This window comes from Porites lutea, chromosome 8 (genome assembly GCF_958299795.1).
Source record: "Porites lutea chromosome 8, jaPorLute2.1, whole genome shotgun sequence".
Lineage (NCBI taxonomy): Eukaryota > Metazoa > Cnidaria > Anthozoa > Scleractinia > Poritidae > Porites > Porites lutea.
In genome coordinates this window covers 33,388,640-33,406,145 of record NC_133208.1, presented here as the reverse complement: position 1 = coordinate 33,406,145, position 17,506 = coordinate 33,388,640, and the positions used below count along the sequence as shown (strand labels likewise).

At 36.6% G+C, this 17,506-nt stretch overlaps 2 protein-coding genes across 3 annotated transcripts in view; one reads left to right on the top strand and one right to left on the bottom strand.

Moving 5' to 3' along the window:
• The first annotated feature begins 343 nt into the window (after positions 1 to 343).
• LOC140946292 (X-ray repair cross-complementing protein 5-like) lies at positions 344 to 14,217 on the top strand. Of its 2 annotated transcripts, none has more exons than XM_073395385.1 (26): positions 344 to 456; positions 1,019 to 1,070; positions 1,445 to 1,564; positions 2,302 to 2,319; positions 2,986 to 3,034; positions 3,471 to 3,587; positions 3,977 to 4,091; positions 4,503 to 4,567; positions 5,226 to 5,343; positions 5,893 to 6,043; positions 6,512 to 6,621; positions 7,091 to 7,153; positions 7,677 to 7,814; positions 8,169 to 8,259; positions 8,549 to 8,609; positions 8,695 to 8,770; positions 8,884 to 8,951; positions 9,376 to 9,436; positions 10,520 to 10,587; positions 10,682 to 10,781; positions 11,676 to 11,748; positions 11,848 to 11,960; positions 12,119 to 12,215; positions 12,968 to 13,035; positions 13,242 to 13,313; positions 13,878 to 14,217. In XM_073395385.1, the coding sequence occupies exons 1-26, from the start codon at positions 379 to 381 to the stop codon at positions 13,893 to 13,895; spliced, it is 2,160 nt and encodes a 719-aa protein (XP_073251486.1). In that variant the 5' UTR covers positions 344 to 378; the 3' UTR covers positions 13,896 to 14,217. The 2 variants fall into 2 exon arrangements, with proteins under 2 accessions (XP_073251486.1, XP_073251485.1); XM_073395384.1 differs by having other exon boundaries at positions 10,679 to 10,781.
• A 101-nt stretch (positions 14,218 to 14,318) lies between these two features.
• The window catches only part of LOC140946294 (tRNA wybutosine-synthesizing protein 5-like), a 3,707-nt gene continuing 519 nt past the window's right edge, over positions 14,319 to 17,506 (bottom strand). Inside the window, exons 1-4 of the mRNA XM_073395387.1 lie at positions 17,422 to 17,506; positions 16,647 to 16,838; positions 15,871 to 16,003; positions 14,319 to 15,178 (exon numbers count right to left, since the gene is read on the bottom strand). The exon at positions 17,422 to 17,506 is cut by the window's right edge and continues 519 nt beyond it. Of these exons, the coding sequence (XP_073251488.1) occupies positions 14,652 to 15,178; positions 15,871 to 16,003; positions 16,647 to 16,838; positions 17,422 to 17,506 (937 nt within the window). The 3' untranslated portion in view covers positions 14,319 to 14,651. The remainder of the gene's footprint in view (positions 15,179 to 15,870; positions 16,004 to 16,646; positions 16,839 to 17,421) is intronic.

Genomic DNA, 17,506 nt, shown 5'->3' with positions numbered 1-17,506 from the left:
TGCACGAATCAGTTCCTTTACCCAAAACATGGCTGCGAAAGTCTGAAACACTGGTATCAAAGATGGGTTTTAACAAATAGAACACCAATTCCTAATTGGAACCTTCCGTCTGGAAAAACAGGACTACGTCTCTAGATGTTCCGTTGCTCCAAAAAATTTTCCACTGGAATGACACGAAAAGCTATGTGACATATTTCACTTTTCAACTAGATTTTTTGGAAAATTTTTGTAAATGGTGAATAACCTCAGACTCCTCGCCCTTCCAGTCTTCCCCTGCTGCTAAATCAATGTGACGTGTTGTTTACAAGTATTTTTTTTTGTTTATGTGTGTTGTTTACACAGGATGCTGTTGTTATTATTCTTGATGTAAGTCCTTCAATGTGCCAAGCGGCACCTGGTCATGCTACTTCCCTGGAGACATCTGTGAAGGCCATCAACATGATCCTACAGAGGAAGGTTAGAAAGTTCTGTTTAACAAGCCCTCGAGCTCCTGGCCATATTTTGATTTGATTAAAGTAATCACCCAAAACAGGGCTCAAAAATAATGGTCAGTCAAGCAACAATGTCTGACCAAGATGACCATTTGTCACTTTACTGGCCATGTAAATAAGTGCCAAAAGAAAAACACATTTCACACCATTAAGTTTTAAGAGGACAAGCTTTTTTTTCACTGTATGTTTTTGCTTGTTAGGATTGCATTAACTTTTTGACCAGTCCGGAGAGAGATGTGACCGAGCTCAAATTTCTTTGGTGCGTTGACACGACCAACAACAGTCCCAAATTCATTTTGAGCCTTAAAAAAATGTTATTAGTGGTTATGTTCATCACTCTTCTGATTCAGGTTTTTGGGTTTAAAATATTTTTGTAAAAGGTTGAGAGGCTTGGGCTTAAATGTTTACTTAAATAGGATCATTACATTTGTAATTTTCTAATTCAATTTTTAACCAGGTTATTTTTATTATGATTTATGATATTGAGACTGCCCTTACAAATTTAATTGTGCACTGTTTTTCTTTAGATGTTTGCAAACACAAAGGATGAATTTGCTCTAGTCCTCTTTGGTACTGAAGGTATGCAGCATAATAATCATACAACTTTTATAGTTTCTCACCCATTAAGAGTCGAATTTTTTAGCCAGAGTTTTTACTCCTCCTTCACAGTTTCATAATTTACTTCATTTCTCTCCTGTCCTCCCATTCCCTACCATTTAACAGGCTACCCTCCCCCACGCCTTGTGAGGTTCTAATAAGTGGTTATGTGGAAGTGCCTGTAAGTTTAAAAAACATGCCTGTGAAACTCTTTCCAAAAATAAACCCAAACATTTTTTAAGAGCATATTAAACTCTCCTTGATAGTAAACCCTAGAAATTGCAAATATGTCCTTTCAAAAATCAGATATATGCTGTTTGGGATTTGTCAGCTTCTCTCATTCTTTATTTTGTTAGGAACATCAAATAGCTTAAATGACAAGATGAAAGCTGGCTATGAGAATATCACTGTTGCTCGCCATCTTGGCTTACCAGACTTGGAAATGCTTCAGTTTATTCACAGTCAGATCACACCAGGTAGGCTGCTCAGCTGAGGCCAGTCAATAAATAAAATCAGTGATCTGAAAGTATGTGTAAAAGCAATTTTACTGTCACACCAGTAAAATCTGGTTAATGGAATGTGAAGCTACAATGAAGGACAAAAGTGTTGAGACACTTCCGTAAAATGGCCCCTTTTTGCATCGTGAACATACCTATTCCCTTCCCCTGTCTACCCCAACCCCCTCCCCCCAAAATCAATGTTGTATGTTGGACCTTTAAGTCTTTCTTTTACTTCAGACAACGTTCATTCGGGGGGTGAGGGGGTTTACGGCGTTTAAAAGGAATGAAATAATAAATGAATTAAATGTTTGATAAAAGCACCCATTTTGAACAAGTGTGTCAACTACTTTTGTCCCTGATTGTAGTCATCGGTAACACTTTTATGGTGGTCTTTTTGTCTTTTTGTATATTGTGTAGTCAAGTTGCCAAGGTCAGCAAGCTCTAACATACATTGTATTCTAGCTTAGAACTTTAGACAGCCTTGTTGTCTTTAACAGGCTAGTACAATCCACAGCATTGGCCAATTTTTTCAACGCACTATTCATGGCTAAGAGTTTGCACGTGCAACGCTGAGCTGTCTTGTAGTACAGCCTTTTCTGTCTTGGTCCATAAATACACAAAAAGAAGCTGTCTCGATCTCACACTTGGTCAGTAATGCAAATAAATTATGTTGTTAATATGTATTAATAAGTATTAATATTATTTAATTACAGGCAATGTTGAAACAGACTGTATCCTTTGACTATAAGACTATAAGACTATAAGAGTGTTAACAGAAACCTAACAAAAATGTGCCTGTTTTGGAGAAAACCAGGAAAAAAAGTGGCCCAGTCTCACATTTATACTCAGTTAATTGTGTATTTGGCAATAAGAAATGGGGTGTAGAGTGAAGCCACAAGTGACAAAATAATAATATTCTCTTATATGCTTGCAAATCAAAGGCAGAATTTAAATTTGACATAAAATCTGGTGGCACTGGGATTCTTCTGTGCACCTGTTCTTATCCACTTGGTATTAAAACATGATTCTGACTTTTGAGAATGTAAAGAAAGTTGTGTCTGATAGCCTGGGACTAGTGGATTTTGGGATTGGGCAAGTGAATTCTGTTCTTATAACTTGCCTGATGGGCAAGTGACATTTTTTGGGGGGAATTCATTACAGAAGTACAGAAAGACAAATGGTTGAAATTTCTAATAAATTCATGTGGATCGAAACCTGTTTTCTAAGCTGATTTAACATTAAATTTATAAATTATGCTAAAAATTAAATAATTTAAGGTGCAATAATAAATGGCGAGTAATTATTTATCTTGCTCATCAAAATTTTTCAGGCCTGTTAAAATGACTCTTGTGCTAGTACATACTTTGCTCCCTCTCCGTTCCTTAACTGATCTTAAGTTATTGATGCTATTGTTGTTGGCATGGACTTGTTACGTGAAGAGGCAAAGTGAGACAACTTAACTATATCTGTTACATTCAAACTAATACAGTCAACTCTCGCCTTGTGGACATCCCACTGTAATGGACACCCCGATAATATGGATGGCTGCTAAATCCCAGACAAAAATGAATGGAAGATGTTTGACTTAAATAAACTCTCACTATTAGGACACTAGCTTTACAGCGGTTCCTACAGTGTTGGCTATGAAGAGAGTTGACTGGAGTTTCCCTAATTTTATTCTCAGAGTTTGGTAAAGTAATTTCATTTTTTCAAACAGAATTTTAGTCATGTGTAATAATAATATTATTTTATATTATTTTGACAATGGACTTGAGTAAGTTATAATACCATCTCTATCTATTAGATTATTTTTTATCTCCCACCCAACTATCCACCCATTTATATATTTTAATATCTATTTGAATTAATTGATTTATTTCAGTGTCAAGTATGATAAAAAGATTTATTTATTTTCTGATCTGGGATCTCCCTTTGGTAATGACCAGCTGGAGACAATCACTAACGGTTTAAAGAGCCTGGAGATTCACCTTACATTAATGTGAGTAGTTTACCTCAATCTGGTAATAATAAAAAAATAATATTATAAGTATGAGAAATTTTATGCATACAGTGTAACTGGTTTGTTGAATAAATCTGGCTGTGTACATACAGGGTTGTCAAAAGTAGCCGGCTGCTGGCGAAAATTGCCGGCTACTTGGTTAGTATCGGCAGGCTACTCTGCTTAGCATTTCTTTACAGATGGTGTTTTTTAAACTGGCTGTTTACTTTGACGACTCAGCCATCTACTTCAAAATTCTCTGACAACCCTGGTACATACAACAGTCTATATTGAAAAATTCTAGGAAACATAATTTTATGATGCATGTTATAATGTATGGATTGTTTTGGTATCATAATATGGCAATGTGCTCTTTCCATATTAAACAGTGGACCAGATCTTTATGATGACAGTACGTCAGACACTGCTGGTGGAAGTGAGGGTGATGATAGTGGTCCTACAACTTCTGGTGGACTTCTCAGAAAGGAGAAGACACCACAACAGGTTATCGTGTTTTCTAATTAATTTGAAGAAAAAAATGATATTTCTGAACCTGAAAGGGAATGGACATTAAAACTGTATGAATGCATATTAAGATCCTTTCATTGATTGCTGGTTGTTCCTTATTCAAATGATTTGTGCTATGCTCTGAACAGATTCTTATGAGTGTTATAGTGTCCATTTTGCCATTCATGGTTATATGGCATTCTTGTTATTCCCATTATCGACAATATCTGCTGTAAACGTAATAATCGTCACCACCCAAAAGAGAGGTGGTTGATTAGACCAGGTGTACAAAGTCATGTAGTGGTAAATACGCGCTTTCTGGCCATAAATCCACATAAGTATTATTTTTATATCCAGTAAAGATTCAAATGTGATTACTTTTAAAGACAAAATTGTTTATTTTTGTAGGTAGCAGGAGAGAACTGTATGAGGCAGTTGTTAGAGACCTTAGATGGAGAGACTTATTCCCTCAGGTGATTATTTGTAACCAAGGTGATTAATGTTGTATGAAATAACGTGCACAAAAGCCAATTCTCAACATTAGTATGACAATACCTGTGAAGAAGAGCAGACAGCTAGCACAACAATATGTAGGTGACATATGAACATACTGTTGACAAGTCAGACTAAGTTTATATATACAGTGTGCATGAATGTTTTGCTTCGATTTTATCTTTGGTTTAACATTTATTTTCCTTTGTTTCAAGCTCATTATTATACAAATTACTGAAAAAGTAAAATTAAACCACGGATAAAACTGAACCACAACACACATCTTGCTTTCCAATTTACCAGTTCATATTGATTTTGTTGGGGGGACATGGTGCATATGACCTGTGCTGTGACTAAATTTTGCTCCAGTCCACTTCAGCAATCATTGGTTGCCAGTATGTCAGACATGGGAAGCTGTCACTTCATAATTTGCTCCCAGAATACTAGCAGCAGAAATGGTACCTAAAAAGTAAGAGTGTGCGCCCAATGGGGATGGGGAGGGTGGGAAAATATTCAATTTGGACTTCACCCTTTGGACACAAACAGTACTGGAAAGCAGGAATCATCATCAATAACAAACTACTAGTCCACGTACTGCTCATTATTATATTGCAGGATACATTTTTTTTCACTTTTTAGTCATGTCCTTCCAATGCTGAGTTTTTTCCAGACCAGATCAGTCAAACAAACCACAGTATTCAGAGGACCACTGGAGATTGGTTCCCAGTTAAAAATAAATGTCTATGGTTATATCAGGGTATGTTGCAGTCTTTTAAGATTGCTTAAAATACTGTATGCTGTACTTTATGAATTTAATACATTTTTAATGCCAATGACAAGTAACTGGACCTGACAATGCTTACTATAAATTATTAGCAAAACTCTCGAAGAATGTTGAAAGACTAGAGGAAATGGAAATTAGCAACAACAATATTGTTATGTTATTGCAACACAAGAGGACATTACAAGAAGGAAAATATGATTTTTAGTGAAGTGGAGTGAAAGGGAGTATTTTGTGATAAAGTGGAACCTTTAGAACAAAGGATATAAAGGGAAAAAAACTCTTCCATAGTGAGATAGAACCTCCTATTCCATCACCACTGAGGGAAAGGAAATAAAGTTTTGGCACATGGTACGTATGCCCCCTGGCAACACCCAACTGTGTGGGGTAATTTATAACATGGTTACTTGTGTCAAATACATCATTCCATAGAGATATCAAAGGGAGTGGTCTTCAACAGAGATTTACAGAGCTATGTCTCAGTGTAATGAAAATGGTTATCTAACAGTGCTTTTTTTTACTAAGGTAAAGGAAGAAAAACTAGCAACATGGAAAAAGCTCTCAGCCGTATCTCAAATGTCTGCAAACCCTGAGACCATGGAGGTACAGATGCAGAGGTCATATCATTTGAATGATGAGGATGACACAGAGGTGGACAAGGAAAATGTTGCACAAGGTAGACACTTAATGTACATGATTGTATTCAGTACTTAAGTAGGTCATCAGTCACTCAATCAGTCAGTTAATTATTCAGTCAGTCTGTTGGCCTGGGCTGAGTTGCTCGAAGCATGGTTAGCGTTAACCATTGGTTAAGCAGTATCAAAACCAATACGTTGTCATGGTATTAAATGCTGGTTAACGCTAACCATACTTCAAGCAACTGGGCCCTGTTCGTTACGCGACAGTCAGTTTAGACAGGCTGTCAGTAATGCAGCCAGACAGTCATTAACCATGTCTGTCAGTTACTCTGTTGTGCAGTCAGTAACTTAGTTGGACAGTCGGTCACTCAGTCAGTAACTAGGTCAGTCAGTTAGCTGGGCAGTCAGTAACAGGGTCAGTTGTAGTTGGTCAGACGGTAACAGTGTTTGAAAAATTAATAATATGCACTAGATGATGATGCACTAATGTTCAAGGCCTTCTCTAGGTTATCGCTACGGTAAAACACTGGTTCCATTAACAAGGATTGACAAGGACAGTATGAAACTTCCCACAGAACGATGTCTGTCAGTGCTTTGTTTTACTTCAAATGAAAATGTAAGCGATAAAATCATGATTATGACCTAGCAGAAAGTTCTTTAGTAACTAACATTTTGATCCCCCCTCCCCCCATTGTTGTTGTTATTTTCTTCAAGACAATGTCAATTAAACAATCAATTCTTTTTTCATTAGAGCCGGTTTTTGTGATATCTGGAATGGTCAAGGTCATAGATAAGTTGGCCTGAATGACACTTACCTCAACCTTGATTGTTCCGATATCACAATAACCTCATCCACAGCACTTGTTAAATTTTCATGCCTCAAGTGTGGTGCTTATTTGCGGGCAGTGCTTGTTAACTTTTTTGTCCCAAATATGGTGCTTTTTCAAGGGTGGCACTTAATCAGGGGCGGTGCTTATTCAAGGAAATACTGTAGTTATCATTTATCAAAACATAGTTAAGCCCAGTATCTGTGGTTATAGACAATAGTAAACATGCATAGTCATAATTATTAATTTGTACCACAGGTACAGAGATACCAATACTCAGGAGAGAATGTTGTAGCCTTCGTTCCACAGCCTGGTGACCAGGTATTGTTGTGTTTATATACCAGTAATGGACAATGAGCTGAGATGCCCTCTTGAACGGCACCATCAGGAGGCATAGGTTTGCATGTCACTTGCCTAAATTATTTTTAATGTCTTCTGTCGCTGTTTGATTTTTACCAATTCATTTTCTTTTTTTGTTTCAACTAAAGAAAAACTGAAGAAAAACTTTGTTTCACAATCATCCTTGTTTTAGTGGCTACTTTCCGTGCCATTTTTACTTTTGCAGCTGTTTCTCTCTGTTTTGATCATCAGGTGCTTTATTTTTCTATAGTTTTCATTTTTTGGTGGTGTCCATGATGATCATGCATATTCCGGCGAGAGAAAGTCTTTGTATATTAGTGCTTTTCCGCCTTATCTGACTGTTTGAAAGCATGAATTGAGTTCAGGTTTTGAATTACAAACCTTCATAAGCTTTGGAGACCACCCTCTCTGTTTTCCTTAATTAAATTCCATCATTGATGAATATAGATTAAAAAAATAGTTACTTTAATTTAATTATTTTTAGCATGCTGCAGTTGCGCTGTCAGCATTCATAAATGGCATGTATGAATTAAACACGGTGGCTATTGTGCGATACTGCAGAGCCAAAAATGCCCCACCCAAGCTTGGCTTCCTGGCTCCTCACATTAAACAAGACTATGAGGTAACAATAATTATTAAGATTATTGTACTTAAATTTCATTTCAAAAGTTAGAAATGAATGAAATAGTGACGTCAGGTCTTATTATGCATAATCGTATGTCAGTGAAATCCCATTGTTTGCATTAAGACTTGAATAATAAGATGTTTATAAACACATTTTAAAATAAATGAAAAAATATATATATGCACTTTATATGAGCGCCAATGTATTTAGCATGAAAGTATAAAATTAATATTGGAGACACTATTCTTTATGTCTCCAACAAGAGACGGGACCAACATTTTACTTGGAGCAGGAGCAGTTTGGTGTTTCAGTACTTGCCACACTCTAACTGTTTTATTTTTTTATCCACAGTGTCTTCTGTTCACTGCACTGCCATTTGCAGAGGACCTGCGTCAATTTTCCTTTGCTCCTCTTGATGCTAACAAGAAATGGAAGCCAACTGGTAATTTATACAATCTATGCTTAAATTTAATTGCAATAATATTAAATTAGATCCTCAGAGAGTATTTTTGATGCATGGTTTAAATGAAAGCTACATTTTTTTTGTAAAAGAAATAATAGGCAATTATTCTAAATTGTATAATATTTTCAGAAATTCAGATGTTACATGTACGTAACAACTTGTGTAATAATTTATGGTGTTGTTTAAATCACTATGAAAAGTAAATGGCTTTTCCAAGAATAAAATGTGTTCTGCCTCAAACAACTAACTTCAAAAGGTTTTTTTGCAGGAGAACAAGAAGATGCTATTGATAATCTCATCACAGTAATGGATTTAACAAATGCACAGTTGTAGGTGACTCTTTATGGTATTTGTTGTTTCTCTCTCTTAGTAACGTAATAATATAAAAAAAAATTATTTTTCTTTATCTGACAGTGGTGAAGACGGACAGACCACAGAGGCATTAAAATGCAAAAATACCTTTAATCCAGTGCGACAGAGAGTTTTCCAGGTATGTAGATAGTACGTTTAAATTCAAATTACTTAATTTTAGTCATGCAGTCAAAAATGCTTGAATTGAAAGTAACAGTGGTATTCTAATGGTATTATATTGAATACTTTCAGTGTATTCAGCACCGTGCTCTTAATCCAGATGACACATCTTTGCCTGATTTAGAGCCAGTTATTGCGAGGTGAGAACGCTTAGGGAGCAGAAAAAAAAATCAGCATCATTCTTAACTACTACTTTTTCTCATTTCTGAGAAGTATTATTCAAAGCAACTTCTTTCTATAATCAAAATAATAATTAGTTAATTATCATCAATTAACAAATTATTGCAGTGGAACCCTGGTAATGCAACCACTGTTGGGCCATAATCCAACCTCGACCCATAAAATCCCAGTCCTAATAACGAGGTGGTTGTATTAGCGGGGTCTTCAAATAATAAAATGACACTGTGATTTTCACATTTGGGTCAAGAGAATATGGTTGTAATAACTAGGTGGTCGTATAAACAGGGTGGTCATAAGGTGGGTTTCCACTGTATTTATTGATCCTCTATAATTCATCTTTAGATGTGCTGGAAGTACAATGAACTTTGAACTTTGAATTTCTAGTTATTTAGAGCCCAGTGGAGAATTCAAAGCAAGATGTGTCCCACAGTGTACAAAAGTCAAGGTATTAAAAAGGCTGATGAATGAGTGCAATCCAACACTAGTTACTCAAACCTCAATTTAGTAATTTGAATTCTTGATTACAGTGAAACCTTGATATTAGAGACCTTTAGATTCAAGGACGAGAACAACTACGAGTATGAGACTTGACTTCAAGTTTTTTCGCGTATTCTCAAAATATAGACTCCCCGGAAAGCTTCATTTTACCATTTTTCACTAGAAAAGTTAGCACTGTTACCTTTAGTGGAGGAGGTTGCACCCTCTCCTGATTGCAAAATGATAAAACTTCTAACATTTGATAACTTGTTTCCGCAACTTTGACATTCTCGCTAAAACTCGTAGTAGAGTGACGACGGCTACCACGTTTTCCCGCCAAAATGACGCTGGTTCACGCGGGTGCACTACTTAGTATTGAGAAAATGTCGTACTCGTAGTCGTACTCGTCTTAGAATCTAAAGGTCTCTATTAAACTCAAACTTGAATAACTCGAATTCCCTGCTAACTCAAACTAAATTTCCTTTCCTTTGATCAAAATTTCACTGAAACTTACCCCGATAACTGGAATTCCCAGCTAATTCGAACTGTTTCTCATTTCCCTCCAGATGTCGAGTTACTGGGATTCTACTGTATCTACTGTTGTTTTTCATGTCTGAAATTGTTTGGTATTCCTTCACAGTGTAGTTAAGTTGCTGTAATTCAGGGTGCAAAGAAAATCATTTTTACAGCTTGCCATTCCGGTAAGCTGAAGCTAACATTTTACTGGCCCAAACATCATTTCAACTAGCCCCAAAAACGTTTTGATGAGCAGATTGATTTCACAGTTCTTCTGTAATTTGAATTCCTCAAAAAACTGCACTTGCCTTTCAGGCCAGTTAATAACAGAATTCACTGGCCCGATAGCAAAATCCACTAGCACCGGGCTATGGGACACTACTTTCTTTGCTTGCTGCTGTAATTGAATAACCAGTATTTTTAAGTGCACCAATATTCTGGATAGCTGGTTAATAACTAACTAACTAACTACTAAAATCAGTTTTAGTGCTTTAGTGATACTGTATTAATGTTTATTGATAACATTTTTTTTCAGGATATGTTCCATCTAGAAAAAGTTGAGAAGAAAAAAGAAACCACAGCTGAAAATGTCTTCAGATCCATGTAATTGTTCTATTAATTTTTCCACTGTTCCATTGCCTGTTTTGTAGTCAAATACTTAAATTAATGATTTTATTCATTTACTTAACTTCAGTAGAGACGTTGAGCAGAATGGGGAACCTTCAACAAGCACAACAGATGACCATGATGAAACTGATTTTAGTATGGCAAGCTTGGCAAAGGGAGAGGTTACACAGGTAAAGTCGACACTTGGCACTATGTTGAATTTTTCCATCTCCTTTTATTTAAAACAAATTGATATTTTATTATGTAATTTGCAGTACTGTAGACCTTTCCTACATTCCTGTAAACAAAAACACCAACTTGAGGTTTAGGGTTTAATACAAAAATACAGATGAGTTTCTACAAAAGACATCATTCTTTATTTATGACACACATGATGCTTTTGACTTTGCTGATCCCAGTGGTACTCAGGATGCACATCATACATGAACGTTTTATGTGGCCTACAATCTTGGACAAAACTGTTGAGAAAATTGCATACTTGGGGGGCATTTTTTCTAAACTTCGTAGCTGACCGATTCTTCCCTCCCCCCCTCCCCCTGAAAGCAGTGTTGTTGGGTCTTCAAAAGAAAGCCGGATCTCTAAGCATTTGTAGGAAGCAACTCTGAACTGGAGGAGGGAGTTTTCTTTACGCAAAGCAGGTGATTTGGAAATAGTTTTGTTGCGTTAGGTAGTGCACATTAATGAAAACATTTTCTCAAGTAGTTTTTTTCCAGGATTGTAGCTTGCCGCAAGTCCTTTGTAGCTCAGTGGTTAACGCATGTGACCGGTGTGTGGAAGGTCATAGGTTCAATTCTTGCCAGGGACTCAGATTTTTTCTTTGTCTTATGCTCGTGACGTGATGAACACATTTTTTATTTCTTCTCTGAGCTTAAAATTTACCATCATTCTTTATTTATTGCAGACAAGTGATTTGCATAAAATTGTCACCTCAAGCCTTGACCTTATTTCTTTGAGTAGAGTGTGGCTAAAGGTCATAGCTGTTGCTTCTGCATCATAGGATGTTTTTAAGTGGTTGTGCAGTGTCGGCTCATTTGATTTTTTCAGTATATACCACTCATTTTCAGGTTGGTACAGTTGATCCCGTTGGAGATTTTCGAGCCATTATTAGTCGAAGGGATGAGGATAAGTTTGATGAAGGTGAGTGTCCTGTGAAAACCGAGGATGTTTTCAAAACTTTATAAGCTGCTTGAATTTTCATGTTAAACCATTTTATTTGTTTTTATTTGAAACTAACAGCTGCCAAACAGATGAGAGAACGGATTGTGCAGTTGGTGCTAGATTCCTTCGGAGATCAATTGTATGGCAAAGCATTGGACTGTGTAAAGGCTTTGAGAGTAGAGGCTATCAAGGTAGAGATACCACCTGGATACCCACATGACTGTCTTTTGAACCAATGTGATGGCATTATAGTTAATTTTGTCTTAATTGTTTCAATTTTGTCTAAAGTTAGCAGAAACACTTTTGGAGTGCTGTATAACTCATGCCTTTGGCTAAATTTTTATTGCAGGCTGGTGAATCGGCCATGTTAAACATGTTTCTTCAAGAATTTAAAGAGAAGATAATTAACCAAAGGGGACATGAATTTTGGCTTCTGTTGGTCAAAGGTAGGCACTGCAATTTGTAGAAGGGTATGACTAAACAGTGAGTAACAATTTTATACATTTAATGAGCAATGATTTTATAATCAAATAGTGAAATATTTTTTAGTTCATGGTGTAGCAAATCTAGTTGTCAGCAGTGCGGATGTTTTTTGAAGTAGCTGTTGGTTGGTACTCTGCATGTCTGCTTAAAATGAAAATGTTAAAAATCAAGGTGTTGTAATAAAAGTTAGCGTGCTGAGTGGCTTTGGTGAAAATTGCATGATTTTACACTGTATACATTAGGGCCATTTATACGAGGAAAAATAAGACGCGTCTTAAATAAGACGCGAACTGTACCATTTATACGAGCATGTCTTATCTAATAAGACGCATCTTAGCTAAGCCGCTTCTTATTTTAGACGAAATGTGCCATTTATACGGAAAGTTCGCGTCTTATTTTTCCTCGTATAAATGGCCCTATTGTTACTGAAAAATGGATACAATTATCCTGGTCAGGGCCAGCTGTCACTGAGGGCCGGGGGGATGGGGATTTCCCCTCTAGAGGTATGAGCATGGCCCCGCCCCGGGCTATTTTCACAGGAAACCATAGGAAATAGAACCAAAAGATATTCCTAGCCATCCATCTCCCTGTCTACTAATAATACATGTACCTGGAAAGCTGAAATTGTAGTGACAGGCCTGCCCTGGTGTATGGTATTGGTTTTACATAGATAAAAATCTACAAAGGTGTACTGTATTAATTTTTATTTTGGCAGAAAAAGTAACTTTGATCACTCAAACTGAAGCCGCTGATAGTAATGCTACTGATGATCAAGCTAAAGAAGTAAGCTTCTTTGTCTTTGAGGAGAAATAATAATACATGTACTGTCTTCAGTTATCATGAAATACAGTATCTTATCTTTTAACTGTTTAAAAAAGAAGAGAAAAATGTGAATTTATGACAATGTCTTTCTCCTAAAAGGGTGTTATACTGAGTTTTAGAATGATAAATAATTCTAAAATGGTTGTTTTTTTAATGTTTTATTTTAGTTTCTAGAAGATGGGGGAGGTCAGAAAGAAGAAGCCCCAGTTGATGATATGTTGGAGGATGCTGATGATTTAGTAAGTGTTCTTATTTCATGTCCAGTTACTCTGCTACACTCAACTCACCCCGGTGGACACCTCCTGTAAGCAGACACGGAGACAAGCTGCTACCCCCTGCCCAACCACACATGGCATTTTAAAACTCTCCATGTTCACTAGATGCTTTCTCTAGTCCCAAGACTGTCGACTGTACAACTTTGAGGAAAATGCGACAGAAAAGATATGAGAACAGTTCAATAGCTTATGATCAAAGTTAGGATTTGTATGGGGTCTTCAGAGCATAACAGTGCTTATATCTCCCCTCCAAACAGGCTGATTTTAAGCAAGTGGGCATTTTTTTTATCATGTTCTCTCTGAATATGCCAACCTATCCTGTAATTTTACAAATTTAGTTTTTGCGACATTATCATTTCTTTTCTCTATTACAGTTGAAAATAGTAATGCCAGCCAGCAGAAAAATAAAATATAATAACCCTGCATGCATTTTCCCAACCCACGGTGAATTTTCCTCGGATCCTCCTTCCTGTATTTCTCATCTGTTTCATTTTTTTTTAACTTCAGTTCATGTTCTCTTTATTACAGTTGGAAATGATGGAATAGTTCTGCAGGTTCTTAGGCTGTGCTCAGAACATCTCATCAGTGGTTACATAACCATCATTGCAACTCAACCTTCCATTCAACGGCACTGCAAGTTAGTAAACAGAAGATCAGAGCAGATTAACTCCTGTTGTTTTGGAACAATTTCAAGAACATTAAATATGCTGGATGCCCTGTTGCTTAGCAACCCCTTCTGGTTGTTTGCATTCACCAACCTGAATTTTCTGGTAGAAAGGATACCAGTATCACGAAAAGAAAAGAAAAAACCATCAAACGACATTCACTGTGGTTAAAAAGACTTTGCATTTGATAATAACTAGTTACTATAGTTTTCAGAAAATTGACTCATGGCTACAAAGTATTTACATTTGAAAACAATCAAATTCACCAACATGAAAAACTCAGTTATATCAAAAGAAATGTTAAAATTAATAAGGATTGTATTTAAATTTTATTTGTTAGTAAGAAGGTTTCCTGGACAGGTGGCACGTCTTATCTTTGCTCCTAAATGGCAGAGAATAGCAAGTTTTTTTTCACACAGAAACAGGAATTTGATTAACTGACTGTTACTGTGTATTTCATTTGGCCATACACGATTATAGCAGGACTGTCTCAGCTACATTGCAATAGTAGACTGTACCCCAGTTTTAAGTTGCTGTCTTTTGAAGCTCCTGACACTTTCTTTGGCATATAAATACACTGTATTTTAATAGTATCAACTGAAAGTTAATAAATAATAATGTTTTCATCCTTGTGTCATTAGAGGTCTTCATGCACAGCGAGTTTCTTATCCAGTTTTGCACCATTTTCAGTCTTAGCTTGCGGCCCATGAGGAACATCAACAAGTCGTGCTAGTGCCTTTAAAGTTTCCCTTGGGATATTTAATATATCTTCTTTTGTGACAAATCCCTTGTGTTTCTTATCCAAGTATTTTTCAAAAGTTACTCTTGGGTCTTCTTTGATATTATCATCATGGTATTCATATGGTTGTTCCTCGTAATCTCCCCAGAACTCTAAAAACGCCTCCTTAGTTAAGTTTTCTTCATTTCTTTCTTTCATGGTAGCTAGAAGACTGTGCCTCATTACTTCTACATTCATGTACCCCATCTCAATATATGCATCCCCCTTTTGGTATGTCCAGTGCACTTCGACGTCACTGAGGGGTGTGTAATTTAATGTCTCATTACAACCCTCAGGTTTAAAGGGTGTGTCCAAAAGAGGACCAGAGGTGAAAAGAATTGTGGCTGATATTGTTCTCTTGTATGATCTGACCTGGTGGATGTATTCTGTTGAGAAAACAAAGCCATGTTTTCATTTGTTTGTCTGCCTTGAACTAAAAATCCCAACTGGCGGGAGATAAGCCAGTGGGCTATTTTCCATCAGTGCAGAGGGGTGGGGCAGGGAGGCTTTAAAGACCCATTACCAAAATTCATAATATTGATGCTGACGAGAATAAAACAAAAGAAATTAATTGTTTACCTCTGCATCTCCATTCACTTTCTTTTGCTTTATACCTCGGCTCAGACTCAGAACCAAGTATTAATGTTAACAATTCTTTAGAACAGGCCGATTCTTAAAGTATCACTGGATTGCGGGGGAACAAAGTTTTATTATATGAGTTGATTAAGTAAATTTTCCATTGTAAAGAGCTGAGAATTTTGATGTTATAGACCCTTTGTCAGTGAAAAGAAAGAGATAGTGGGTTGTATGTGGCTAAGATATCGATTAGTGTGGAGAGTACGCTCTTGATATTAATTTGAATAGAAAGCATTTATTGTGATGAGTTTTTGGGGATAATAATTCAAAGTGCAATTATAATTTTATTTAAAAGGTAAATTTTCACTTTAGATTCTCATAGCTTTCTGTGTTGCTTTGATCCAGGGAGAGACTATGGATGGATCACCGTGTGTTGACTGGAATGATCTGGAAGATAACAATTTAATAGAAGATTGTTGATTTTTTTACTGATATTTTTTACCTGCGGGAATGTAGATACAGTCCCCTGGGCTGAGTGTAGCATATGTCCATGGAACCTTAGCTACATGTGGGAATTTCACTAAGTCTACATTGTTAGGGTCAATTCCAGAAAATGATGATCCTGAATACTCTTTCTGAAAGAAAAAAAATCCAAAAGTAAAGGGTTACCTAGGATGTATGGCCGAAAGTTAATTTCAAAGGTACAGTTCATGTTAGAAAATCAAGAAAAGCTTAAGAATGGAATATAATATTCAGTTTGTGGTACACTGGATTCAAATAAGTCGAATGTGGCTTAAATATAACAAGTAAGTCAAGAAGGGATTTCAACAGTTTAGGAGGGTTTGGCCAGGAAAAGAGGGTAAAGCTTGCCTTAAAAGAGGCAGGTGGGTGTTTAAAGGCTTGAATAAAAGAAGAAACTTATGATGTTTGAGAGTGAATTAGGGTACAGGATGGGTTTGGGTGGGGTAAACCAAGAAGAGAAAATTTGAGGTATGGCCGGGGAAAAAAGGATGACAGAGAAGGGTGAGAGCTGCATTAGGAGGATTTAAAACATGATATCAGGGCGGGGGATACACGTTGATGGATTTGTCTAAAATAATACTACTACTTTATCAAGAAATAAGTCTATAAATGTTCCTTAGTTCGCCTTAATCTTTTTTTGCATGCACTGTCCCACCTCGAATAGTCTTGCCAGCTGTGGGCAGTGTCTGTGATATTATCAGCTTATTTTAAAATTAAGTTTGTTGTTGTCATTAAGTCTTTCATTAATTACTGTACCATTTCAAAGAAGTACAAGTCTTCAGCATATTTTCTTTCAATCATGATAAAATCTTTACGTCCAGAAACCAGGCAGTGGAGGTTGTGATCTGCATCATAATGGATGACTGAACGTGTTCCTCCAGAGCTCATCCAAAAGTTGGTTTCATGAATGTAGTCAAGGAAAGAACCACACAACAAACAGTATGGAACCTGTGTGAAGAGAAATTTCTGAATGGAAGAAGGAGTTTAACAGCAGAGTGGCACCTGGTAACCTTGTTCCCAGGGTTCTCTCCTACCCGTATCTACGGAGCGAGAGACAGAGAGAATCTCAGTAAGAAAGAGAACCTGGGAACAAGGTTGGACACCTGGGTATTTATTTGTAGCCTGAATCTTCAAGGGGCATTTTAACTCCCTCAGTAAGGGAGTAAAAACGACTCGAAGTAATTGTCTGAAATTCAGGCTAAATTATGTGCTATCTGTGAAGGATAATTTGTGCATTTAAAATGATTCCTTTGCTCTCCTTGGAAAAAAAACTTTTTAACACAATTTGAATCATTACATCCCAGTCTCCTGTCCAAACTCTGGAGTTCCAAAACCACACCCCCTTTGACCGCGGGACCATTCAGGTCAGGCTTGCGCTATTTGTTTGATGGAAGAAAAGTTTAAAATGAACATTCAAAACTTAGTTTACCGGACAAGATGCATTCAGATAAATAAGGCGTGAAGGTGTTAATTATGGTGTGAAATGATGGAAATTAAAATTTTTACTTATAAAGAGCTACAACCTGGTTACCTGGATTTCTTTTCTCATAGGATCTGGTAGAAGAGTAACAGCGTAAATATCTTCATGTTTGTACCGAGACAGAAACTCGGAGATG

Excerpts from the sequence above, each read along its gene's own strand:
- LOC140946292 (XM_073395384.1), top strand. The coding sequence starts at position 379 with ATGTGCCAAGCGGCACCTGGTCATGCTACTTCCCTGGAGACATCTGTG. Across the intron at positions 3,035-3,470 it reads TTGTTACGTGAAGAGGCAAA|TGTCAAGTATGATAAAAAGA; the intron begins GTGAGACAACTT and ends GATTTATTTCAG. Across the intron at positions 6,622-7,090 it reads GTTTTACTTCAAATGAAAAT|GTACAGAGATACCAATACTC; the intron begins GTAAGCGATAAA and ends TTTGTACCACAG.